This window comes from Lasiosphaeria miniovina, assembly GCF_030549165.1.
Source record: "Lasiosphaeria miniovina strain SMH2392-1A chromosome Unknown B0T26scaffold_1, whole genome shotgun sequence".
Taxonomy (NCBI): Eukaryota; Fungi; Ascomycota; class Sordariomycetes; order Sordariales; family Lasiosphaeriaceae; genus Lasiosphaeria; species Lasiosphaeria miniovina.
The window spans coordinates 5,854,772-5,880,916 of NW_026848220.1; the positions used below are offsets into that span (position 1 = coordinate 5,854,772).

The window sequence follows — 26,145 nt, forward strand, 5'->3', positions numbered from 1 at the left end:
ATTTACCCTGCGTCTTATATTCCACCTACTTGCTAGTTTCCAACAACAACCCTTAATGTGGCCCTGCGATATCCGAATCAACCCAATCTGTTGTCGTCCTTCCGCGCAACGCGCTCAGTACATGACTGGTCTGGTAAGAGGAAGCCTCGCTGTGAGATTGATGACCCGCTCGAGGAGCCCAATTAACGCGGATAATATTGCAGCGGCTAACAATTTTCTTGCGCGGATCAGAGAGATGGCGGACGCAGGAAGTGCGAATTCTAGGCAAAAGGAGACAGTTACTATCGGTAATTTATGGTACACTCTCCCTGCAGGAAATATTCCACCTCCCGCAGCATTCAACTACGGAGCTTTCCAGAGCAATAATCCTCCAGGAGATATTCAGACCGTTGGGCCCGGGCGCACCCCCCCTGACATCGGCGCTGGAGAATACGTTGGCCAGTGGACAAATTTGGACAAGGTTGCTAGAAACTATTCCCAATCTTTGTACCCTGCAGCCCAGAATTATCAGGCTGCAGACGATTCCCATTACGCAGCACACAACTTCGGGTATCAAGGATACGATCGGGGCGTATATCCTGGAAACCAGCAATGCCGTAGGCATCAGCAACATGATCATTGCAATACCCATGGGCAGTAATATGCGACCTGCGATGCACATCACCAGTACCAAATGAACTCCAACACTCAACAGCCACCCGGACATCAAGTCGGAGGATACACATCGCGGGACCCGGGTTATCAACAAACCGGGTCGCAAAGTCCTCAGGCCACGGCAGTCGAAGAGCACGAATTCTACAACACGGACGCGGAAATGGCGTCTCCATGGTCGCAGCCAGAGGGCAATACCAGTGGTTCCATGGTGCTTTCGAGCAATGCGGTAGCTAGACGACTGAAATCTAGTCATAGCAAGAATAGCAAGAAGCTAATAGCAAGAATAGGAAGAGGCTAAGGTAGTTCACAAAGGGGGGAATTGACCAGACAATTGGAGGTGGGATTTCTTTGGCAGTCTGCGAGTGTGGATATTTACTGGGCGGATGATTGATCGGTTCGTTGAATGGACCTGCTTGGGCGGAAAATAGATGCGGTCGTGGACTCTGGTTGTTAACTCCGTCTTGTTCTCTTTGAGGAGCATGGCTTTGCGCAAGAATGCATATCGACATGAGTGGAAGGGGTGCGAGAATGACTTTTTTATTTCTTTCCTTCCCGAGCTGTGCGCACATCCAGTCCTGGGGATACCAATTAGCAACCGTTTATCTGACCATACCTTAAAGAAAGTTTTTTGCCAGGATTACGGTATCAATGATTACTTAACGAGCGGACAAACCAATTCCTCCGTCCAATCTTAGTGCCCTGCTTATCCGGCATTCCAAACTTCGATCTCATGTTCTCAGCTGCCCCGGGAACTTTTGCGTTACGCGTTGACAACTCGAAACCCGCCCTCTTTCAACCATGTGGACTCTCTGAACTCAGTTTCAGCCGTGAGCAGTTGATGACCTGCCGCGTCATGTACATCCAATCCGAAACTTGTCTTTCTAGCCACATTAATTCGCCTGTATCCGTGGTATACATTTCCAGTGGTATAAATGCAGACACTATTGACCAACTAAATCAATTTCACTTTCTCGTTCATATCGCACAATCACGCATTTCGCCACGCTTCCAAGCCAGTTCGACCACAGGCTTGCACAACTCTCCTAGATTGACTCCATACAGTGGTATATAAACGAATCTTTATTTTCTTTGGCACGCAACACTACCCAACGTTTGGCCTTTTCCAGAGTAACACTGTCAGCACCATACCCCAGACTGTCGAGCAATTTGGAAGGTATATTGGACTCTTATTCCACTGTAGATTATCAATCTCGCTGACCATAGTTTAGTATAGGCGGGGTTATCGATCAAGGACCGTGGCAATGTCGTCCTCCGTAGGCGACGAGGATGATGATATTGAGCAAAGACGCAGGACACCCACTAGGCCCAGTCATTATTGGAATTCAAGGAATACAATCGCCTACTGGTTCCACCAAAGACTCGAGTCAATCGCAGTCTTGCAATTCCGATACAATCGTCCAACAGCCACCAAAGCCGTCTCTGCGCTCCAGGGCATTTGGAAACTCTCTCGGACCCTTTTCAGATCTGGCACACAGTTACTGAGCCACTTTAAGTGGTGTCGACCGCCAGAGAAACCTATCCACTTTCTCGTATGGGCTATTCGTGACCAATTGGTCACAATTGGCCAGAAAGGGGATCACTCACACGGACGGACCAAGTTCCGGAAAATGCCATCCCAAACCAAGCAAACCGCTCCGGGCCCGCCAGAACCGCCAATATTCGCATGTATGTCGAAGAGCTGAAGAGTCGTGTGGAAATTATGCGGGCGCTGAACCTGAAGAGATTGTGATTCCGGTCCCGCTGGGTGTGATTCTAGCCCCGATGGGCCGAAGCAACTCGGAGTCGCGCGATAAAGCCTCTAAGTCAGGTCATAAGAAAGGGGGAGGCAAGCCAAAGCTCAGGGCAGGGCTTGCTGCGAAAACGGTCCTGTGGGCCGCGGGTGCGTCAAATAAGGAGAAAATGAGAGTCCAAGGTCTGAAGACATGGAACAAGAAGAAATCATTGGAAAGCTGCCCATTCCGAGACATGAATCTTTGTAACGTCGGTGAACTCAGATGCAAAGTATTCAATGTCAAGGGCACGAATGCTTCTGTTTTGGCAACTGAAACGTGGTCGTTACTGTATTCCGCGACTGTTAAGTCACTGCTCGGATGGAGCACTCGTGTTGCGGATGGTCCACCGATGATTTCTGTGTCAGCCATCTGGATGCTGCATCCCCTGCTTCGACAGTGCTCACTCGCCGCGTAGTGTGTTTGCTACGTCATGCACCGCGAGCACGAAACGCGCCCTCTTCGGCCATGTGAGCTTTACCAAGACCGACGCGCGATGGAGTATTAATACCTGAACGGACCATGCCCGCTCCAATTCCAACCTTTTGCCATTTGCATCGTCCCCAGACTCGAACCACCCGCGGCACAATTTAACCAGAGCCTTGCAATCGCTTTCGCACCTTTGCTTGGAAACCACTAAATTCCTGTCTTTGCTTCACGCCCCACCTCGTAGCATTGCTTGCTTCACGCCACACCTCGTAGCATTGCTTGCTTCACGCCACACCTCATAGCATTGCTCCATCTTCCAGGGGCGAGTTCAGGCGATTGATCACACCCTATTTAGCTGGCCTGAAGGTATCATTATCTAGGTGTTTTCCATTCCACGGCAATGTACCAAGTTGGTTGACTAAATATGCAGACTATACTCGACCAGCTCATAACAATGGAGCACAACCTAGACGATCATGGCAGATTTCTCAACACTCAGCTATCAGCCTACAATAGCGGCGAGGCATCTCACGACAAACGCTCCCTACCAAGCAGCCAGCGGCCACACCGCGATGGCAGTGGGGCTGATTTCCAGGACGTACCAGATCAAATAGCAGCCACGATTAAGAACAGCGATAGGTTTATAGGCTCCAACCCAGACTTCGAGCGGGCGCGCCGCAACAACGGCGGGGCTTCTTCACAGGACGTACTGGAACCAATGCCGACCAACTTCGCCGGTGCAGGAGAATTCATAAACACCGAGCCAACTTATTACCCTTGGGCAATCTCCACAGCGAACGGGGCTCATCCCTACGGCAAAGATCTCCAGAGGGACAGCCAGCTGGCACTCCCCAATGACGGCGGAGTACCTGCTCAGGGCGAAACCATTCCATTGTCACCCATCCTCGATAACGATGAGACGTTAATAGACCCCCAACCAAACAACGCACCGGCACGCCCAAATCAGCACGGGGTTTTCTACGAGGACGTTCCGGACCTAGATCACTCCGCGGAAAGCGACACGGCCTTCGAGTTGCACGAGATTGAAGGACCCGAATATAATGTCGCCATACAGCTTGACGAAGTTGAGGCCTCGGGGCAGGATTTTTACGACCCGGATATGAATCAAGAGTTTTCAGGAGCTCCTCCACTACGAATGTATCCCCTACGAATGTATCCCACACTGAGAGGTGAGGGCGAAGCGGATCGAGATTAGGAATCCTTTCGGCCCCGCGCCCTCGAACAGCCTAGACATGGGAAGGGACATAACCGCGTTCAAGAAGCCCCAAAAGCCTTGGAGAATACCAACCTTTACGGCACTCAGTTTCAGGGGGCCCCGCTAGTTCACGATGAACGGCAGTTTGCACATCAGGGGCAATTCCAAGTGGAACCGAGATTCAAGCAACATCGTTTTGCACATCAAAGCGCGATACGGAGCCGTTGGCATTGCAACACCGAGTTGCATACAACGAGCCGCTACGGATGCACCAAAACAACCCCCCACCGGCAGTGTCCCCACGAGCGAGATACACACCTAGAGACCAGAGTTCAACACCTGCCAGTTTGCGAGTGGGTCAGAGACCCGCACGTGGTCCCAAAGAACCACCTGCCAACTTTATGAATCACGATCGACACCCAGGGGCAAGCTCAAAAGGAACATATCACCGGCCGGTACCAGCACCCCAGCAACCGGAATATGTTCCCAGAAGCTGGTCTGCGACACCTAACAGTCGCCCGTCTGCGGCTATGCCCCATCAATCAGAACTCTGTCCCGGAAACCAGCGCTTGGCGCCGAGAGCTAGCCGGGGCGGCTCGAAAGTGCCCCAACAGTCAAAGGATCCCACGCGTCTCTCACAGGGCCTGCCCAAGACCCTAGACTTGGCGGACCCTTGGGCGCAAAACTCGTCGGCCGCAGTCGGACAGAAATGGTCGGCGTGCAGCCCAACGGCCCCATTACTGCACTTGGAGTAAACCGTTCAACTACCATGCCCGGGGGGATCCCCATGCATAGAGCCCCGGGCACGGGGGTTGCTCAGGCTGTAAAGAAGTCCCTTCTTCGACGAATTTGGACTTCTATATGAGGTCCAAGGAAACTAACTAATCAACGCGTCCAGGCAGCTTCTCCCCAATTACAAAGCCAACTGGGAAGAACCGGTCCTCTGCCACAAGGAGGTCAACAGGTACCGGTGAGTAGACAGCACCCAATGAGTCAACAAGCACAGCAACATCCATTCGCACTGGGAAGCACCCAGGGACTAGGGATTTTTGACGCGGGATATCAACAAGCACTGGGAGGCACCCATAGACCAGCAAATCCTCAAGGAATAAGAGGTCAACGGGACCCAAGACGTCAGGAAGGACCGATGGATAAACAAGGACCAGCAACAAATCAGCTAACACGGGTCCGCGGGCAATCACCTGCGCATGAGCAACCAGCAATTCAAACGAAACCGCAGCCTCCTCCGCCGCCAGCAAGTTACCCGCCACGGCCAGTTTTTCCGCAGCCAATACCTCGACCGCATACAGCACCTCCCCCGCTAGTTGTTCCGCAGCCTGTAAGTCGATTGTACACGGCACCTCCACAGGCACCAGCACGAAAGCAAGCAGCCAAAATGTTAACAGCAGCCGCGAAATTAGGAAGCCTCTTTAACAGATCCAAGACTCCAAACCCAAAAAGCACCAGAATACCACTAGGTGCACAAATGCTAGCAAAGCCCACGAGGGCCGCGACCATTGCGAGAACAGGATTCACGACAGCGCCAGTGAAATCATCAGGAGCAATAAAGCCGCAAAAGCCCCCAGTGACGAGAAAGGCCCTGAGGACAAGAAGTATCATGATGCCGAGTAAGGCACAAAGACAAAGTTTATTGGTAGCAGAGATCCGTGGTATGCAACAGAGAGAAAGTGAGAAGCAAGCGAGAGAGACAGAGAAAATGGATGCGAAAAGGAAAAAAGAGCAGGAGGAACAACGGAAAATGGAGGCGAAGACTAAACAGCAAGGCTGCAAGAAGCGGCAAAGGGAAGCTAAAATAGAAGCGTAAGAAGTCGAGAAGCAGCGGAAGGCTACAAAGTAGTAGGAGAACGAGCGGAAAAGGAGGTAGGATAAAGCTAAATAGGAGATTTTACAAAAGACAAGCAAGAGCAAGGCGAAGAACAACGACAAGGTAATGGACATCGGAAGGGTCATAGCCAAGGGTGAACAAGCAGAAACAGAAAAAGCCAGAGGGCCAAGGCAAAAGCTGGTAAAGCGGGGAGAAAAAGGAAGAACGGAAAGTAGGAGGTAAAATGACCGCTTACGTACTACGTAGGGCCTTGGCGAGATTCAGATTCGGAATGCGTACCCAAACTATGGCTAGCTTGTGGGAGGGGTGGGAGGGGAGCTAGGAGGATATTGTGTTGGGGGCTGAGTTTGTCTTTGTTCATCAGAAAGATTGGGCTTTTTTCTTCTCGTTATTTTCATTTACCTATGTTTTTTCTTTATTCGCCTTATTATACGATGTATAACTCTATCCATAGGAGACTGGCCACAAATTTACTAGTCTACTTAGTATATATATCTGAGTTATAAAATGGTGACTAGATGTGAGATAGAGGTGTTTCCACTTCTCGGATTGGAAATATTGCTGGATTGGGAATATTGTTGAATGTTGGTTTTCGACACTGGCTTTTTATCATCATCTGCACTATATATACTACTGAGAAACCTCCTCCAGTAATACGTGTGTATTTGATGTACTTAGATAACCTCTCGATACTCATTTATTACTCCTAGTTGTTATCATGTAGTGTTCAGCATTTGAAGAAAATGCCATCGTTGCCTTGGAAATTGTGTAACAGACATTTGGCAGGATAAAGTCGAGTTATCGTTACCAGAAACTGGCAGTTGGTCGCGTCATTCTGAGATTACATAACTCGACAAAAGTCATGGGCAGAGCCATACCCGCCCCGAGCTCTGACTGGAGAATTGAGGCACACAGTTTTGAGAGTATAAAAGGAAATACAATCGGCCTCAATCTTGCTCAAACAAACGTCAACATGGAACCTTCAACGATCATTCAAGAGCCAAAACACCTCGTACCAAGACCTATCCAAAAACTTCATTTCCAATATCTTGCCTTAACATGGAGAGCAGATCTAAAAAGCATGGAGACACCCACTATACCTCGCCCCATGAAGGCGAGGAGCCAGCATTAACGGAGCAACTTGGAGAGCCACTGTGGACGTTCGACTCGATTTATGACCTGTACTCTACAAAATCGCCAACAAACCCTGGAGCGACGCAACACTTCGACCTATCCACATACTACGATTCCTTACCACCACCGACCTCTCCGCCTCCCGAAACTGCGCTCCCCCAACCACCGTCCCAGTCTTCGCAGACATATTACGACGTCTCCGGTGTGCAGTACGCGCCACCCAGCGCCGAGGCCTACACTTCACCAACACGGAGCGCTGCCGTGCTGGAACCGTCGCTGTCGTACCATTACGGAAACAACGCCGCGTCTGCGGGCTACGAGAGCTACCTCCCGAGTTCTTCAAGCAACACCTACACCGCCGGGTACGCGAGCGGAGACTACACCTCGGTGTATGGGGCCACGAGCGAGATGTCGCGGCAGGGGAGCAGCGGGGGAACGTACTACGACGGGCTCGGAATCTACATTCCCGACGGCGCGCCAATGTACGCGAGCCCGACTACTGACGCTTCCAGCCCGTACAGCGTGTCGTACTCACACGCAGCGACAACCTCCACCATAGCCCCGGCCGTAGCCTACATCCCCGAATCGCCTATCCCGGCCCCCGTGCCGCCGTCCGCACCGACCCCTCCCGCGGCTGCCGTCATGCATCTCCCCCAACCCGACCGCAAAGGCAAGAAGCGCGAGCCCGTGCTCGTCCGCAAGCCCGTTCTCGTCCGCAAGCCCGTTGGGTACTTTCTCGACGGGTCCAGCAGCAGCAAGTCCGACGACGAAGGAAAAAAGCCCGGTTTCGCAGAGAAACTCGTCTTGTTTGCCGCTAGCGCTAACGGCATTAGCTCGTTCAAGGAGGTGAGGGAGAACTGGAAGGATTATAAGGATAAGGATTACAAGCCGACGAAGAAGAAGTAAAGTGACTTGGGGGCTGGTGTGGGGTTTGTCGTTTGTTGAGCTGCGGTGGTGCGCTGCATTCTCTTGTATTTGTGAGTGTTGCGCTACTGCGTTCTTTGTCAGGTTTGCTTTTCAGGGGTGTGACAGATAATAGTGGTAAGTAACTGCTGTTGTGACCTGCTTTGGGGTTATCAGTGGGCCTTAGCTCTACCATCTTGACTGTGTTTGTCTCGTAATTATGTGCTTGCTAAACGGACGTATGTGCTTGTTAAACAGACGTATGTGCTTGCTAAACGGACGTGGTTTTTTTGTTTACTGTATCACGTGGCTCGTGACCTTGGTGGCTGAACATGATCGAGCTATTGGGTGGTGATAGTACCGCGAGTGTCTTTTTTTATGTTTTTTTTTTTTCTAGTCGATAAAACAGAAAATAAAGGGCGGTGTGCGAAGCGGAGCTTTAAGTCAGTAAGTTAGGTGGGGGAGTAAGCGAACGCCACTGATCCAGAACATTCTAGATAAGCGAGGAACACAACCAACCCTCTTATATAAAAAGCCCATAACTCAACCAATTCTTTTCCAATTCTCTTCATCTTCAATTCGTTTTATTCTTCTCTTGACAATGGTTTCATATACAGAAGAAGACCTCCGCAAGGCTTGCGAGGAAGCCGTCAGAACACATCAATTACGCAAAGTCGCGCGAAAATGGAACGTTCCACCCTCCACCCTTTATGGCCGTCTACATGGCTCCCTACCTCGAAATGTTGCTCATCAAGATGAGCAAAGGCTTACACAGACCCAAGAGGATCGTTTAGTCGAATGGATTCTTCTTTAACAAGATTTAGGATTGCCCCCTACACATGCACAGATCAGGGAGCTTGCACGCCGTATTCTAGCTGAAAGGGGGGACTCCTTACCACTTGGAAAGGGGTGGTGCCGTGCCTTTCTTAACCGCAATCGAATTTTGAAGACTCAGAGGGCCAAGAGAGTCGATTCGGTCCGCGTCAACTGCGCTACAGAGTCAACAATTCGACCTTGGTTCAACCATTTCCAAACACCAGCTATCAAGACGATTAAGCCAGAGAATCGCTGGAACAAGGACGAATCTGGTATTATGGAAGGCAGAGGAACTAACGGCCTTGTCATTGGAAGCCGTGCCTTTAAGGCGCTTCAAAAAAAACAGCCTGGAACCCGCACTTGGACCACTTTTGTCGAATGCATCTCAGCAGCTGGCCGTTGCCTTCCTCCTTTGGTCATTTTTAAGGGGAAAAGCGTTCAACAACAATGGTTTCCTTTGGATATGAAGCCATTTCAGGATTGGTTCTTTACAGCAACTGAGAAAGGATGGACTACCGATGAGACAAGCCTCAAATGGTTAAAAAATGTGTTCATTCCTCTCACCAAGCCAGCAAACTCCTCTGAGAAACGACTCCTTATTATTGATGGCCATGGCAGCCACACAACTGCCGATTATATGTGGGAGGCATTCACAAACAATATTCACATTATTTATCTGCCTCCCCATACTTCCCATGTCCTCCAACCCCTAGATTTGGCCATATTTGGCCCCCTAAAACGACTTTATCGCAGACGGCTTGAGGACCTTCTTGCTAACGCCTTTGACGACTCTTCTGTAGCCGGAAAACGTGCGTTTCTGGAATGCTACCAGATTTCACGCACAGAGGCAATTACTAAGAGTAATGCTAAGTCAGGATGGAAGGCATCAGGCCTTTGGCCCTTGAATGTCAACAAACCGCTAAGAAGCCCACTCCTCCTCAAGAATTCTAATACTTCACGCCCCTTAAGAACTACTATAGTTACCCCAGAGGTTCGCACACTCCGTATGCCAATCCTGGAGGATTATGGAGACGATCGGGTGCAGTGGAGGACTCCTAGAAAGGCACGTGATTACGTTGAGCAGGCAAAGAAGTTCGCACGCATCATCAAAGCAATGCCAGCGGATAAGCTCTTCCTCAGAAAGATTGGTAAGGCTTTGGATGAATAGGCCTTTGAACTGGCTATTAGGAAGCGAAAGATTGAAGGTCTAGAACACACTCTCGAATCAATAAGAGCCAGAAAGAAGAAGAAGGTTGAAGAAGATCCAAATACCACCTTTGCGAATATTCAGACTATTCGTGAGGCCCAGAGAGCTGTAGGGCGTGCAGCAGAGGTTTTAGAAGATGCGGAAGAAGCGGATGATTCAGAGGATATCAAAGATTGTATTGAAGTTTTGTAAATAAAAAGATCACCCTTTCTTTTGTTGGAGGGTTAGTTGGGACTCCTGCTTATACAGAATGTTCTAAATCAGTAGTGTTCGCTTACCCCCCCACCTAACTTACAAAGTAAAATACGGAGGCTCAGGCCAAAAAAAAAAGGGTCACCTTGGCAGTGCCCAACAAAATCAAGCCACGGACCAAAAGAGGCATAGCAACACCACCCCCCTGGTCAAGCCAACCGAGTAAAAAGAAACAAAAGAACACAGCTTCTTCAAAATGGAAGATTTTTTAATTCTGACAACTTTTATAGAGGTGTAGCCTCTGCCTACCGCGTCTCTCGTGTTTATCTACGCCCCCGAAAGTCTACGAGTAACCGAAAAAGGTCAGAATTTTTTAACAAGCATTAATGAGTGATGTGATGTGTAGTATAATAAAAGTGCCAGCACTATACCTATTATATGTGCTGGGCACAGGCCAAACCTCACCCAGCAGGTCCACCAAATGGCCCCTGCGGATCCACCCTATCCATGCCATATAGATTTCCCGCCTGCGGGCCGATAGATTTTAGCTTCCCCAAGCAATTCATCACCTTTCATACATCGCCGTACCTCGCATATTATATTAATGAACGACAGTCTTGCAAGTTCGGGAGTCACTTACCTCCTTCCGAAATTAGCATCTATTACACCAACGGGGAGCTCCAAATTTTGGTTTGAACGATACACGGCTACAACGCAATCAGCTTCATTACCTTTCTTGTCCCCAGTGTTCTGCTTAGTTCTGTGCTGGTCACCAAAACCTGTGAGTTTGCAAAAGACTGAAAACCAAAATCTTTCCTGGCACGACCAAGCCTCATATACTAATCGCGCATGCATTATTCGTCCGCACCCCCATACCCCATGTCCGACACCGTCTCTAACAGGACCTAGTGCATTTTGCTCACCCGAAACACCGAGGTTGGACAGCCCAGCGGCGGCAACGAGCCCCACCCCCTAGACAGTCACCCTACCCCAAAAAGAGTACCAGCAAGACTGCCGTGAAGGGCGATGGCCTCGGCGGGGAGGAGGCCGATGTCACCACGTTCTCGACGCCAACAACGCCGCTCGAGAAGCTGCCGCGCGTTATCGCAGCTAAGTGGTGGCACCTCTGCACGCTCGCGCCACGCTCGCGCCTGGACGTTGAGGGGCTGGTGCACGCTCGCGCCTGCGCCGACTGTGTCTTTGCCAGTCACTACGGCACGGTCGCTGGCGGCCGCGCGAGCGCCAGCGCCACTCCGCTGCGGTGGCCGCGCAAAATGAGCGCGAGCTCTTCATGATCTACCCACATTGCCTCAGGTAGTGAGCAAGGTCGGAGTGAAATGAGTGGTGGGTGGCTTTTGTGTTTTGAAGCACGCGGGGAGAGGGCTTGTTTGCCTGCGCGGGCGGATGGAAGAATACTGTTTGGCGCGGCGTCGGGGCGGCACATGTGGCTGATCGGTTGCTTGTTTTGCTTGCTTGCTTGCCTGCTTGCTTGCCTGCTTGCTTGCTTGCTTGGGGGACAGAATAAAGGAGGGATGTGGCAAGGGAGGCACGGCGGGCTAATTAAATGAAGATTCTGCAACTATTACGGACAGCTCTACTGAGCATGTCATTTCCGAGAGATGTTTGAGTCTGGGCAAAAATCTTATGATGCCGCGAGTTTCTAAGCCAAGTGCGTGGCAGATATATCACGCCACTTTTGGCTGCTTGGCAGCCGTGCATGAGTTTGCCGGGCTTGTGCCCCAAGAAGCCATCGGCTATTGCAAACGATTGCGTAACTAGTTTCGACTCTCCCGCCGCTGAATAACACACTGTGCCGTGAGTCTGGCTGGGCCAAAGCTCTTTGAGTAACACCAGGGAGAACTTAAACAAGAGACGGATAGAAAGCTGAGACATAGCAAGTGTTGCATTCACATTCTGGCCGCTCTCGAGTCAAAGGAGATCGGCTCTGATTTCATCCCGTCGCATTTATTGCCTGCCAGACTTGGCCTTGCCCAGCCGCAACCCTGTTTTGAAGGCCAAGAGCTGGCTGACCTGGGGTGTACTGATATAAGAGCTGAACCTGTTGGCGCGCGTGGGATTTCGACCAGACGGCGCGGACAAGGTTCAAGATGCGCTTGATGCACAAGGCCAAGGTAGCGCGGGCGCAGAGCGAGAGCGTAGCTTTTAACGCAGCGTTTATGTAGGGAACTTGATGGTGTGGGAGCGTGGGATGGGCTCTGGTTCTTGGACATCAAATATAACCGAAGGGGGCAGAGGCGTTGAATCAGCTGGAAAGATGTAAGGGAACACGAAAAAGGCAAGATATATAATAGCATCAGACTTGTGCAATTACCCGAGACCTCCGCCTTGGTTCTTAGATAGGCAGAAATATGATGACAACCTTGGTGATTACTGCTGCATTTGTCAAGATAGTGAGTCTTGTTGTTCTACTTACCTAATTATTGTCAGTGAATCGGACTGTGCCTATTACTACAACGCAACGACACCCTGTTGTGCTTCTAGGGTCGTACAGGGTGTTTTATGAGCACATACTTAGCTACCTGAACGATCCATAATCTTGGCAAGAAGTTTGAGTCTAGTATATGGCTGGCCTGTTCAGCTGTCGTCCTCCGCAGCCTGAATTACTACATATGTAAATACTCAGTAAATACCAAGTCAGGGGTAGTTACACCTGCTCAGGAGTCGCTCAAAATTTACTCACCATAGGGCTGGAATACACTGAGGATATTCTGAAAATGAATGTCATTCCTCTGACGGGGTTCATCCTGGGGCTCGCCGGGACAATTTCTAAGAGAGTAAAATAAATATCCTGCGACGCCAGCCTGCCACTTCTCCATTTTTAGAAAACTGAGCTTCACCTTTCCATTTTCCTTCACAAAAGAAAACTCGTCCAGAAAAGTCCATCGTATGTTTTTAATATTACTCCTTCCCGCCCATAATTTCTTGCATTCGAAGGCTAACCATTATGCTCACAGATTCACAAAAAAACCCAACCGCCGCCACAAGATACTTCGTACGTATATCTGTGCTCCTTTTCGCCCATAATTCCATTCATTCAAAGTCCCTACCCTTAGTTCGAAGGCTAACCACCCGTGCTCACAGACTCACAATTAAACCTCGACCAACGCCATCACAAGATGGCATACCTGTCCCCACCCCCCGGAGCCCAGCAGCAACAGGCCCAGCAACAGGCCCAGCAGCAGGCCCAGCAACAGACCCAGCAGCAGGCCCAGCAACAGGCCCAGCAGCAGGCCCAGCAACAGGCCCAGCAGCAGGCCCAGCAGCAGGCCCAGCAGCAGGCCCAGCAGCAGGCCCAGCAGCAGGCCGCGTCGCCCGCCATGCCCGTCCAGCCCTCGCCCGCCCTGCCCGCCGCCGCTCACGGCCACGTCTGGGACGACGACCCAGCGCGCCCCGTCCGCTGCACCTACTGGGTGCACTTCTGCACGGTGGCCGACGAGTCGGTCTACATCTCGACCGAGTACGTCGAGTCCTCGGTGTCGGCGGACCCGGCCACGGGCCAGCCGCGCTGGGGGTGCGCGGGTTGCGGCGCCGTCAGCCGCGAGAGCAGCGTACTGGCAAACGAGCAGCGCCAGTACGTGCAGACGGTCGAGGGCGAGGTGCTGATGGAGGAGCGCCTGCGCAGCGCCTTCAAGCGGTGCTGCCAGTGCGGCGCCTGGCGCACCAACCCGCTCGCCGTTGCCGCCGGCCCCGTCCCTGCTCCCGCCGCCTGCGCCCACTGCGCGTGCCGTGCCTGCCCGACCTGCGTGCGTCTCAACCAGTTCTCCGAGCCAACGTTTTTCATGCTGCTCGACCGCGCGTGCCCCGTCCCTGGTGGCGTGTGGGACGCGCACTATCGCGCTGTCCAGGCCAAGGCGCTGCGCGAGGCGGTCGAGTCCGTGGCTGGCCTCGAAATGCCGCTGCTCGACCAGCAGGTCATCGACCCGGCGCTGCTGAACACGGGATCCACGGATTAAGGCCGGCCAAGAGATGACGAGGGAAAGGGTGTTTTCGGTTGGCGGCTTGACCGCCGGGTTGTCTTTTCTTTGGGGGCCCCATCACACAAGGCTCTAGGAGCAGCACTGGCCCTGAAGGGGTGGAGAGGCGACTTTTTAACTTTCTTTCTCTACACCGTGGCTGGGCGTCTCTTTGCCGTTAACATGGGTATCCCGGCTGTTCTGTCCGGTGTGAATCTGGTAATTCGTTGGGACTATCTGGTGACTCTTGGGCCATGCGTGATGATTTTGCTTTTATTAAGGGCTGTAATCCAGGCACACTATCTGTTCGTGGCGCTCTAGCCACGGTTGTGCCTAGGCGTTGTGTTGCGATGCAACCTTGGGGGGTGATGAATAGTACGTTTGATTCATGTTCTATGCTACTTCTAGTTCCAGCTGTGGGGGCCTAATGAAGTAGGTGCGGGGCGACGCCCGTGCAGCACGTCCCTCCGTCACGTGCCGGCGCACCCGACCCTCTCCATCCTTTGTTTCACGGCCCAAAGTGTCGCTATTCCAACACTATCTAAAAATCAGGACACCCTACTTTGCATTCCTGACACCTGTTGGCAGTTGTGATACTCAGAGCCTAATTTAAGCGAGTAAAATCTTGAAGAGTAGTGTTCGTGGTACTCAAACTACGTAGGGATCCTACAGGTCGAAGGGCTGGTAGATCTACCGGGGGTAATGTTGTGTCTATCTCTCCCTCTCTCTCTCTGCGGAACTTAAGGTAGGTTCTGCGTGCGACCGGGGTTTTTGTGTGTGTGTGTGAGAGGCCCGCGCGCCGCACGTGCCTACTTGCACGTGCGTACTCGTGCGATCTCTGCTTCCTCCCTGCTAGTGTGCGGTCACCAGTATCGCTATTCCAACAAGTAGAGTTATAGGTTCGAGAGATTGACCTCAATGTCAATTTATCTGCCGAGTCCGTTCCATTTTCCGTCCACCAAACCAAGGGGCAAACTAAGCACTAGCCTAACATAGGCTAAGCTTAAACGCTCGTAGAGGCACCATCAAGGCTGCAAGTAAAGAATGGCTGAATTTGTAAATAACTAAGCTAAAGAAAGGAAAAGGAAAAGAAGAAGCCTGCGAGTCCTGCAGGCTGCAGTTTTGATGGTTGCGTGCGGGGAAATTGCGCTAGTATCGATTGGGAAGAGTGGGGCTGCGACACGGGGTTTGCAGCTAGGGCATGGTCGCGGTACCAGGACTATAGTTCGGCTGTGCGTTGACACGGGCTTAAAAGTGAATTGAGCATTTCGCCATCTACCGGATAGAACGTAAAGCTTTAGCGCGCTGTAGGGAATGTTAGTTCAGCATATGCTGGGAGCGACTATTCTACATACTTCTAGCCTGCATTTGCATGATTGACTGCAATATTGTTCGTGTGCGGGTTGAACACTGATTCTTACCCGCTGTTGGATTGGCCCGGTACCGGTACTGGAAGTAATAGGGCGTAACTGCACGCCGAAAAACTGGTGATTCAGGTGATGATTGTTGTGTCTGTATATCTAGAAGAAAGAGCTGGCCTACGGCCACTTATATAGATAGAATTTGGGACCCTGCGCCTCCACTGTCACTCTATGTGGCTGACTCGCGCGGTATTCCAACATCGGCATATGATCAGCTGTGAAGGGTGATCACTACCTAGATCACGGAATGCGAGTGCAGTACGTGCAGAACGTGAAAAGTAGGTAAAAGGATGATTCTAGAAAGGAAGGTCGGCTCGAGAGAGCTGCCCGGCGCGGGCACCTAAGTGCCCTGCGGGGTGGCTGACTACCCCGGTCTTGGGTTACTCATTTGCTCCATGTTTCTTTCCAAGGGCCTGCCTTTCAGAGCCAGCCTGATTTGTTTTTGGGTTTGTTCTTGGTCTCCGTCCTGCCGACATATTCTTCGAGTCTTTCACTTACCTAAAAGCCCTGGGAGAGTAGCGGGGGCTCTCGCCCTCTAGGAGTTTGTGCTTCTTCTTCTCTGTCTGACGAAAAAGCATGCGCAGGACGATGATCCGCAGTTTCTTATGCCCTTTCCGTCAGTGATGCACTCTTTAATTCTTTAATGATTAGATCATCATCAACTTCTTCTCATAAATACATCCCGGCGTGGCCTAGATAGCTGCAATCTCGGGCCCTGGCCAACGGCATTCCAACATCAACAGCAACAAACGATCAAGCACACGGAAACTCCAGCCGCCGGTGAAGCCGCGCGACAATCTCGACATAATCCCTCTCCCCCTCCGGGGTGACGATGCCGTGACGGACGAAGAAATCGATCAGCACGAGCGCGCAGTTGGTCTTAAACTCGCCGCTCCGCAGCGCGGCGCACAGCTCGGGCAGGCGCAGCAGGCGGAAGTCCTCGGCCTCGTTGTCGTTGGGCCGTGGGACCAAGTCGGGCGGGACCTCGAGGTCGTAGACGTACATGCACTCGGGCTGCAGCAGGCCGGTCTCGGTGCCAGGGGCGGCGCGCTGGTCGCGCACGTCGAAGTAGCTGACGAGGCCGCAGCAGCGGGCGTTGCGCGCGACGTAGTCGGCCGGGAACGAGGCCTCCTCGGCGGCCTCGCGCACTACGCTGGCGAAGGGCGCGTCGCCGCTCGAGATGCCCCCGCCGACCGTGTCATCGAGCATGCCCGGGTACGTCTGCTTGGTCGCGGCGCGGCGCGGCACCCACACCTGCAGCCCCAAGTCCGTCTTGACGTACGCCGTCATCTGGACCCCGTACGTCACGACGCCGAACAGGGGGCTGGCGGCGCGTTCGACGTTGACGAGGACGTCATGGTCCGGCCCGTAGACCGGGTAGAGCTCGTCGCGCCAGCCGGTGAGGACCTTGAAGTGGGACCGCTGGCGTTCGGCGGCAAGGGTCCGGGCCATGTTCTCGTCCCTCTCGCCGACGCTTGCGCCGCAGAGCAGCACCGTCTTGCGCTGGTGGTCCACCTTCCAGGCGCTGGACCACTGGAAGTCCTGGACAATGGAGGGAAGCATGAAGCCCAGCACGGAGCTACATCCTTCCACATGGAATTTATAGATTGCCGAGACCTCGCGGGCGTAGGTCTCGGGCTCGGTCTGAGCATACGGAAATCTTGCATATTGATAGAGTCAGGGTGCTGCGATCAAAATTGATTTGACCGCGAGAGGATCCTTACTTGTCGCATTGCTTGACCAGGTCAAGGTTTGTGTATGTTGTTGGCATGTTTGCGGGAAGACGGGGCTCGGAAGTCATGGTTTTTGCCAAGCTGGAGGCCAAAGTTATGACGACGGAATGAAGTCTCTTTGGGCCCGAGGCAATTATCTAAGCACTAGCCGTAATAGGCATAGAATAAACGCAGCTTCCCGAGTCGCATCGGCCCGTGACGAATGAGGTCACATCCCGAGTCGCATCGGCCCGTGACGAATGAGGTCGCAAACGGCGAAGTGGGTCTTCGCTCTCAGCCCCTTCAAGGCCAACCACTCCAGGGTTACTCGCGGTTAACGACCTCTGATTGGCCGAGCGTATTCAAATTATTGGCGGTGAAAGTGTGGATTTTCAAGCAACATGGAGATGGCGGTGTTGTCGGGAAGCTCAGTCGGCGCAGCTGGGTACGGCTTCGAGCGTGTCGTGCCCCATTCGGCAACCTCGCGCATCTCGTCAACACCCAAGCCGTCGATCCACTGATTGAGCCTCAGGACGAGGATCCGCGGAGGTTGCCGGACGGTGTGGATATTAAAGGTGAAGAAGCCCCTCGCGAGGCCCATGCTCTCGTCCGCTTTGACGATGGCCGCTACGCCTTGATCGTGGCCATGCATCGCTGCGAGGCTCACCGGGAGCAGGTCCTTGAGCTCCGGAATGGGATCATTGACGCGGGCGCCGCAACTGAGCAGAAGCTGGAGACACCTTGTCCGTCCCAGCATGGCAGCGAAATGGACGGGCGTCAGGGCGACCTGTTTTGTGGCGCGCCAGCTATTCGCCTCGTACTCGAGCAGCAGACAGGTGACAACATCTTCGTGGCCCTCGCAAACGGCAATGTGAAGAGGTGTCCGGCCGTACATGTCGGCGTGGTTGACTGAGGCGCCGGCTCTGGCAAGCCTGCGTACGCCGTCAACGGATCCAACTGCAGCCGCGTGCCAGAGCGGTGTTCGGCCAAAACGGTCTTCTTCGTCCAAATTCCACTGTTTCACAACGCTTAGAAACCACTTCAACGCCTCCGGATGTTGCGAGGCTGCAGCTCGGTGGATCGGACGCTCCCCCTGGAGGTTTGCCAGCCCGGTCCAGTATACTCTCTCTCCGCGCGTGCACAGGGCGTTCAGCAAGGCATCGCTGCAGTAATGCGAGGCAGCAGCAAGATGAAGAGCCGTCTCCATGCTGCCCCCGGTCTGTGCCATCAGAAAGCGCTTTTCGGTGCCCGCGTCGGGTATGTGAGACAGCAGAGTGGTGACAATGGTCGTGTGGCCCATAAATGCCGCGACGTGAAGAGCTGTGAGTCCGCCATCCGCCGTGTTGAATATGTCTGCCCCTTGTTCTATTAAATGTTGGACTGCGGCATACTGGCCAGCAGCTGCTGCCAAGTGTAGTGGGCGCCAGTTGTAAAAGCCTCTCACGCGAGCGTTCATGTCGAGTCCCATCTTGGCTGTCTCTGAGTAAAAGGTAATTGGCTGGTCCAATTCGCCGTCAACGCAGAACTTCAACAGCAGTGAATAGAGCTTCTCCATCTCAAACGTTATCCTAGGTATAAGATGTACTAGCGGCTCCATGACTTTGGCGAAAGCGTAGAGAAGGGTTTCGCTCTGCCCAAAGCCTCCATAGTCGGAACAAAGCCTGATAAAATCATGGTGCTGTGGCTGCGTGTGGCGGAGCAGAGGGTAGACTAGGTTATCCGTTATGGAGACGGGCCGCAGAAGAATCTCTAATTTAGCGGTGATCTCGTCGAGATCCCGAGGGGAAAATATCGGCGTTTGCGGCAACACGGGCTTTGCCAGCATAGGAGTGGCGTTGTAGTCGGCACGTCGAGTAGGTCTCGGCGCAGGCACGACCTCGTACGAGATGCCGGCGTCCCCCTCAACTTCGCTCTTTCTCACAACCTCGACCGAGAGGCAAGGCCGGCCGCGGCGACTCACCTCCCGCACAATTGCCTCGCACTCTAGCTCGCTGAGTCTTTGCTCTCTCCTGTTTGTGCCTATTCCTCCTGCTCGATTGTAGATGTAATAGATGTCTTGCAACGTCAATGAGCCGTCCCATGTCTCCAAAATGTGATCTGCCTCGTAGGCGGCATCAGTGCTCCGCAGCGTGACAATTACGGCAACTCGCCGCTCGCCCGAACTGGTCGGCATGGAGAATCCAAAAACGCCCATTACCATGCCCAGCCGGCTGCGGTCGGATTGTAGAGCCATGGCCAACGGGTCCCACCGCTCGGGCGGATAGACATCGACTAGCATGTACTGGCCCCTCGTCTGGTACCTGATTCCGTCGCCGATGGAGACTCCGTCGTACGAGAACTCGGGCAAGATCCAAACAGGCTCCCGCTGAACGTAGATGGCCTGGTACCTTCCCTCGGCCTCGCTCGCGCTGCTCTCCGAGCTTGGTAACTTGACCATGACGAGAACGTTTGAGCGGATGCGGGCGTATTGGTTACCCCAGAGGCGCTGGAGGACAATGGCGGGATATTCTACGGCCCCGAGCCAAGACCGCACCGAACAGTCGAGAATGCCGTAGTAGTGGGTTTTGCCGACGGGCTTGAGGAAAAGCTGGACCTGGAGGCCCTGGCTAGACATGACGGTGGGGACCTTGTCGCCCGTCAAGAGCGGCGGCAGGGCGCGAATATTGCGGGCGGTCTGGAACAGCTTTGGAGAGTCTGCCAGCAGCCCCGAGAGGTGGTTGGGTGCGTCTCTGGAGAGGGATTTCCAAGCGAAGATAGACTGGTCGTCGGTCTCGCGAAGAATGGCTTCCTGTAGCCGAACAAAAGCGCGACGGCCCTCCCCATACAGCAGCGGCATATTGACAGAGAAGACGCCGAGCAGGCAGTAGGCAATGTCCTCCAGCCGCGTGGTCTCTCGCGAGGCTGCCCAACTCATGCGGGTAGCGACGCTGACTTGACGGGGCTCGAGGGTGCCTTGGAGCACCCGCTGATCGATCGAGGTTATTTCAGTGAGGAGATTTTTGCCGATGATGTTTGGAGACGGGGGGATACTGGAAGGAGCCGACGTCGAGGCCGTCTGAGACTGAGAGCCGAGATAGGACCAGTCTGATGCGAAGAAGCGGACCTCTTTCGGGGCCAGCAGCTCCTGCAGCGTCCATCCGCGGGTGAACCACCTGCTGCGTCGAAAGGTCGAGTTCGCGGCCGAGGGCAGCTCCTCCCTGGCAGGCACGACGTCGGAAAGGTAGGCGTAGCACAAGTCCGACTCCTCGTACCAGCGGTACATGGAGTTGATGGCTTCGGAGAGCTCGGCCGACGAGGCCTTGTCAATGCAGCACGTGTCGATCCACAGGTAAGCGAAGCCGTCCTCAGCGGCCAGGGCGGCGGCATTCTTGACCTTTGCGAAGCCCTTCTTGCTCTTGACCTCCGAGTCGAGATTGAAGACGGCCGACAGGTTGCGGCTGCCGCTGCTGAGCGACACGATGTCCTGGTATGTGATTTCCTGGTCGCCCCACGTGTGCGACAGGATCGAGTAGCTGGGAATGGCGTTGTCGGCAAATTCCACGACGCGCAGCTTCTTGGTATCGAGGAGCCGCATTTCGTCTGCCTTCGGGGTTTCAGTCCCGCCGGGCCTTCCAGGTTTGGATGAATGCCAGGTCGGAGCGAAGCGCCAGGTGTAGGGCACTAGGAGGGCACTAGGGGGGCACTGAGGGGGCACTGAGGGGATTCCGGGTCCAGGCCAGAGCAGGCTGCGAGCCCAGGCGAGAGCCAGTGTGCAGGTCAACTGTCCCAGTCCCCTGCACCTCACCTGTCCCACCCCACTTTTCTTTTGATGTAAAGCTCCGCCGACCTGTCCCACCCCACTTAAGGCCCACATCTATACTATTTAGGTATAGCGCCACAGCGCGCCCCGCAAACTGAGAATTTTAACAGACCTCGTCGGAGGGAATTGAACTTCAACATCTTTCCACAAGAACAAAAGTATGGGCAAATCCCTACAGGTTCCAAATTGATTCTCAATTGGTTCCAAATGGATCCGGACAGAATTCCATTATCTCTCCTCGACCACGAGGTCACAGCAGCCATATGGTCCTCTCAGGGCCTAAATAACAGCTATGAAGAGTCTGACGAACTTCTTTTCAACACTGAGGAAGATATTCCTGAAGATGAAAATATCGACAAAGACCCTGAGGAGGGAAGCTTAACTAGACCCGTTCTTAACAGGTTTGGAACCAATTTAGGACTGATTCTTAACTAGTACCAATCCTCATCTCTGCCAAAACCCAGAACGGTCAAGCCGCTAATTCAGATCCAACAACGGTCAAGCCGCTACTTCAGTTCTAACAACGGTCACAGAAGTTATATATGTAGCGACTATTCCTGACTATCCGAAGACTACTATAAATGGTATTGCCTATGTTATACCAATACATATTAATTATGAAGGCGTTGGGATGCTCGGGCAGTATAAAATTAGCTAGGCACACGACTTGGTATGCTTTATAAAATAGGTTACCTGACGGGTCAGGAAGGGGTCAGCTGAACGGAGCCTCTTTTTTTCATGAATTTTGCCTCCGGCGGCGCCTGCGGCGGGCTGCCCTCGCTTCGCTCGAAGGAGTGGGTGGCTGAGGTTGAATTGCGAGATTAAGGAAGAAAGTGGTTTATTTTGGGGGGAGGGGGGGGCGGAGGGGGCTGGCTAGAAAGTTGAAGGTACCGCACGGACGGATTGACAGCCATTTCCACCTCACGACACAGCAAAGCGGCATTTAACGGGTTAACACGTCCGAGAACTATCCGATCGACCAGTCCCCCGAGCCCATTTCGACACGGACGAAAACTAGCAAATCCCTAGGCGAGAAACTTTCGGCACCTTCACGGTAAAGTAGAAGAGACAGCCTCTCTAAGCCACCTCCGGCTCGCAAGCTCGCCTACGGTGGCTCCGTTCAGCTGAATCAATAACTACCGAACCGATTTAGTACCCGTTCTAAACCGGTTCAGAATGAGTTTGGGGCTAATTATGCTATTAATACCAGATCCAGTACTGTAAAAAAGAACTACGCCACCGAACCCCAGGCATTTTGGCGGTGAAATTGCCAAACTAGTTTGGAATCAATTTGGAAGTGATTGCGGACTTGTGTTGTCTGACCAGAAAACCAAGTGATTGGGCCGTGCACGCATCAAAATATTGCGCTACCTGCGCTAGCCAATCAAAGTGCGCAAAGCAAAAAAGTGGGGTGGTACAGGTGTAAGGGACTGGGACAGTTGACTTATGGTCTCGAACATTTAAGAATTGAAACCTACCTCGCTTAAATTGGGAAGTGCACCTAGGGCATTACACGGGCGCGGCACTAAATTAATTAACTCGCAGAGAGCAGAGTTACCATTTTTCTGATCTTAAAATCCTCCTGTCTCTCTCCGAGCCTTTTTGCGCATTGCACCTGTGTTGTTCTCCCACCGTACAGCAAAAAGATCGACCTCACGACAGACCCTCTCGAGTTAAACAACTCATTCATGCGCTTGATATTCGGGTCCCCTCCGAATATGCCCCCACCTCTACGTAATTCATGAAGAAAGTGGCGCATTGCTGTTTTGTCGTCTATGCCTTGCCCGTCAGGGCGGTCGGCGGGAGCGGGATGCTCCTCGGTGAGAACCGAAAGATCAACGACATCCTCTGCGCCATCGGCGTCGTAGTCAACATGCGGCAGTCTGCTTTCTCGCAGCTTGCACGCGAGTGACGATAGTGCAGAGTCGAAAGCACTGGGCGTCCATTTCGAGGTATCGGAACCATCCGACACGACAAAGCCGTCCCGGGGTGGAGGCGTCGTGTCGAGGTCGGGAGAGCGTGAGAGCTCAGATAGCCTGAGCCAGAACAAGGTTTCGGCCATGTGAACTCGCTGCTTCAGGGTGGCCAGATCGTCGTGGCTGATTATATCCAGGCTCTGCAGTCTCTCCACACCTTGGGCCGCAACTCTGGCAGCGCTGGCATCAATTCAATCAGGCCAAATATGAAGCCTTATTTAACTGTATTTGAGGCCCGGAGTGGTGTATTTATCTGTGTGTAGGGCTCTCTCTGATTGGGTGGGTTTTATTTGACTTAATTGACGGAATTTGCCGCTCGACCAAAAAAACAAGGAAATCGAGCCCCGAATAGCACCCTAAGACCGGAAAAAAGCCCTCGACCTTCAGGACCTTTATTTCGTCGCCCAATTCTTCGTGCACATGAGGTAATTCAGGGTTTCGTCGAGCATACCATGCCTCTGAGTCCCAAGGATCAGTTTTCCCTGGCTGAATGCCCTCTCGCACTCTGTTGACATAGACGGTATTGACAACAAGTCAAAAGCCATCTTTGACAACCGGGGCCAACGCTCTCTTCTTTCCTTCCACCAAGCCAGTATGTCATCCACCCGCCTGACACTTTCGTAAAGGTATTCAGCTACTTCGTTCTTCAGGTTGGGGTCATCAGGGTCATCATGGTAGTCGTGGGTGATAAGATGACTCCCTCGACCTTCGTGAGGCGTACGAACCGGCACTGGGAGAGGGATGCCGGCGTACTCGGCCTCGTAGAGATCCCGGAATGCCCTCATCGCTTCTTCAGCCCGGTCGCTGCCCAGGAACTGGTTGACCCACTTCTCCTTGTGCCCTGGGTGTAGTATCATAGCCGACCAGTATGCTGGGCTCTCCTCCATCAATCTAACGTATTCTCTGAGCTTCTGAATGGCCAGGCCAACGCTTGTTCGAAGAAAGGATAAATGATCGTCGTCAAGATCAGGTGGTGACGGCGGCGGGGAGTGTAGTGGTTCGTCTGGTAGGTCTTCAACAAGGTCGGCAACAAGGTCGAGGGAGGGCGGCCTGATCTGGCCGGTCGGCAGGCGCCGGGGTAGGTCGATGACCGAGCCGTCGAACCGGGTAGGAAGACGACGGTTACGCTGCGACCGTTGTGATGCTTCCCCGGTAAACAAGACGCCGTTGTCATCGTCGTCGTCTATACCGAATGATCGAGGCTGTTGGCTTGCGACCGTGATCTCTGGATGGGTGTGTACCGGGCCACCGGTAAAATCGGTGACGGCTTCAAGGTTCGGGTGTAGGGTTCGAAGGCGATCCTCAAGCAGATCGATTAGCCACTCCTGCGTAGCGAGGACTTCAGGAAAGGTAGCCGCGCGCCCTTCAAACCACTTCGTGATCTTTTTGAAGGGTTTAAGAATAGACAAAACAATGGAAAGCAGGTGCCAGTCACTTGGTTGTAGCAGGTCGGCGGCGGGCATGCGCTTTTGAGGGTCCTTCTCGGTCAGATTTTTATGGCACCAGTAATCCACTTGGCTCTGTAAACGCACTGCGCGTTCGATCATGAAGAAAACAGAATTCCAACGCGTAGAATTATCGCCACAAAGCTGTAAACCTTCGACTGACCTGTCAAATATAGCCGCGCCGAATTCCTGCGCATCTCCCTCGCCGATCTGATTGCGCGCGACCTGTAGAAAGGATTCCCGGCGTTGTGGTGACCTCCGAATGAAGTGGACGACGTTGTGGAGTTTTCCAACAGGCCCTCTCTTTCGCCATATCTTCAACAACGCTTCTTCCTGCTCGGGCGGTAACTGGCCGACGAAGTCATCGTCAAAGGTTCTTTCGAGGTTAGTCGACTTGCCGAGAATGAAGGCCTGCGCTGCTAGGTTGAGGATGTGGCCGAAGCAGCGCACACGACGCTTTGTGCCTAAGGAATCCCGGGAAAACCGGTCAAGGCCAGGAATTAGCGACTCCAAGGTAAATTTTACTGCCCAGTTGTTCGAATCCACGTTGTCACACTGAAAATAACCGACGCTCTTAGCGAAGCCGTAGTCGTTAACTAGCCGAGAGATGTAGAGAGCCTGGTTCTCGCCGCTGTGAGAGCCTCGAAGGTGGGGCATTCCAAGCAGGTCTTGTTGTATGGCGCCGTCAACATCAGTGTAATGTACGAAGACCGCTAGGTAGGAAACTGTCGCGTTGGAAGTCCAAATATCGAACGAGAGATGCTTCTTGTATGGCGATGCGGCTAACCTCTCACGTAGGGCCTGTTGTTCAGCCTCAAACCTCTTTCGAATATGCTCTCGAATGGTATTGTGCGAGGAAGGAATCAGGGTAGCTGTCTTCTCGGCATTCAGGTCCATACAAAAATCCCGAAATCCCTTATGCTCAACGATGCTGAAAGGCAGGTTCGAGCCGACGACTAGATCGACGAGCTTTTCTTCCAAAGAGAGCTTGTGAGGCAGTAAAACAACCCTCGCGCGCTTTGTATTGACAACTTGAAGCGTGCCTTGCCTTTTTCCGGGCCTATTCATACCAGTAGACGATGACTTGGGTGCGAATGTTGCGTGCTCTTTTTCCAGATGTATAATCGCCGAGCTTGTTGAATCCGCCTTGAACAGGCTCTCGCAATAGTGGCATGCCCAGAAATATTCTCCCTCGATGATAGCGTTGTTGATGATCTGGGCGACCCAGTAGCCGTGATCACGAATCCACGATGTCCTTTTTGGTGTTTTTCCCGCCCACTTTTCCGGTATAAAGGACCCTCTTGGTATTTTTATCTTCGGCCAATCCTTGACTGGAACCCCGGAAAGATCTTTGACATCTACTCCTTCTTCATGGAGCGCATCGTGCTGTCTCGATAGTCGTGATAGCTTCGGAGGAAGGGAGGGAGGAAGATTTCCGGCGGTAGGGAGGCTTGTCGAGAGGGTCGCGACATCAACGGTGGAGGCAGGCATTTTGTCGAGGACTCGGGAGCCAAGGAAGTAGGGAAATCGCTGCAAGAAGGTAGGATTCGGTAGGATTCGGCAGTTTGTTTACAACGGTTGGCGATAGTTGCATTGTAGCGGCACGGCGGCACTCGAATTCAGGGCATTCG

The 26,145-nt window shown here is 53.0% G+C and overlaps 8 protein-coding genes across 8 annotated transcripts; 3 read left to right on the plus strand and 5 right to left on the minus strand.

Moving 5' to 3' along the window:
* Positions 1–210: 210 nt before the first annotated feature.
* Positions 211–1,034, minus strand: B0T26DRAFT_689129 (uncharacterized protein). The gene has a single exon (XM_060441022.1). It carries the CDS (start codon positions 905–907, stop codon positions 293–295), a length of 615 nt encoding a protein of 204 aa, XP_060303500.1. The 5' UTR covers positions 908–1,034; the 3' UTR covers positions 211–292.
* Positions 1,035–3,327: 2,293 nt separating this feature from the next.
* On the plus strand, positions 3,328–6,229 carry B0T26DRAFT_670893 (uncharacterized protein; the record flags this gene model as incomplete). Its single annotated transcript, XM_060439241.1, has 6 exons — positions 3,328–4,063; positions 4,636–4,801; positions 4,988–5,059; positions 5,583–5,717; positions 6,010–6,037; positions 6,182–6,229. The coding sequence occupies 6 exons, from the start codon at positions 3,328–3,330 to the stop codon at positions 6,227–6,229; spliced, it is 1,185 nt and encodes a 394-aa protein (XP_060303501.1).
* Positions 6,230–6,994: 765 nt separating this feature from the next.
* On the plus strand, positions 6,995–7,975 carry B0T26DRAFT_670894 (uncharacterized protein; the record flags this gene model as incomplete). The annotated part of the gene is made up of 1 exon (XM_060439242.1): positions 6,995–7,975. The coding sequence occupies one exon, from the start codon at positions 6,995–6,997 to the stop codon at positions 7,973–7,975; it is 981 nt and encodes a 326-aa protein (XP_060303502.1).
* A 5,550-nt stretch (positions 7,976–13,525) lies between these two features.
* B0T26DRAFT_670896 (uncharacterized protein) lies at positions 13,526–14,161 on the plus strand (the record flags this gene model as incomplete). The annotated part of the gene is made up of 1 exon (XM_060439243.1): positions 13,526–14,161. The coding sequence occupies one exon, from the start codon at positions 13,526–13,528 to the stop codon at positions 14,159–14,161; it is 636 nt and encodes a 211-aa protein (XP_060303503.1).
* A 2,174-nt stretch (positions 14,162–16,335) lies between these two features.
* B0T26DRAFT_631759 (thiamine pyrophosphokinase) lies at positions 16,336–17,353 on the minus strand (the record flags this gene model as incomplete). Its single annotated transcript, XM_060436385.1, has 2 exons — positions 16,336–17,242; positions 17,307–17,353. 2 exons carry the CDS (start codon positions 17,351–17,353, stop codon positions 16,336–16,338), a joined length of 954 nt encoding a protein of 317 aa, XP_060303504.1.
* A 767-nt stretch (positions 17,354–18,120) lies between these two features.
* B0T26DRAFT_595453 (ankyrin repeat-containing domain protein) lies at positions 18,121–18,762 on the minus strand (the record flags this gene model as incomplete). The annotated part of the gene is made up of 1 exon (XM_060435597.1): positions 18,121–18,762. A coding segment is annotated over one exon (642 nt), but the record flags the coding sequence as incomplete, so codon positions are not given.
* A 551-nt stretch (positions 18,763–19,313) lies between these two features.
* B0T26DRAFT_737226 (heterokaryon incompatibility protein-domain-containing protein) lies at positions 19,314–20,868 on the minus strand (the record flags this gene model as incomplete). Its single annotated transcript, XM_060443419.1, has 3 exons — positions 19,314–19,349; positions 19,867–20,323; positions 20,357–20,868. 3 exons carry the CDS (start codon positions 20,866–20,868, stop codon positions 19,314–19,316), a joined length of 1,005 nt encoding a protein of 334 aa, XP_060303506.1.
* Positions 20,869–22,060: 1,192 nt separating this feature from the next.
* Positions 22,061–23,454, minus strand: B0T26DRAFT_798426 (uncharacterized protein; the record flags this gene model as incomplete). The annotated part of the gene is made up of 5 exons (XM_060446946.1): positions 23,393–23,454; positions 22,758–23,364; positions 22,572–22,594; positions 22,203–22,229; positions 22,061–22,140 (listed from the first exon to the last, which is right to left on the minus strand). Exons 2-5 carry the CDS (start codon positions 23,153–23,155, stop codon positions 22,061–22,063), a joined length of 528 nt encoding a protein of 175 aa, XP_060303507.1. The 5' UTR covers positions 23,156–23,364; positions 23,393–23,454.
* Positions 23,455–26,145: the final 2,691 nt, after the last annotated feature.

Bases quoted from the DNA above. Each gene is read 5' to 3' on its own strand.
- B0T26DRAFT_689129 (XM_060441022.1), bottom strand. From the start codon at position 907: ATGACTAGATTTCAGTCGTCTAGCTACCGCATTGCTCGAAAGCACCAT.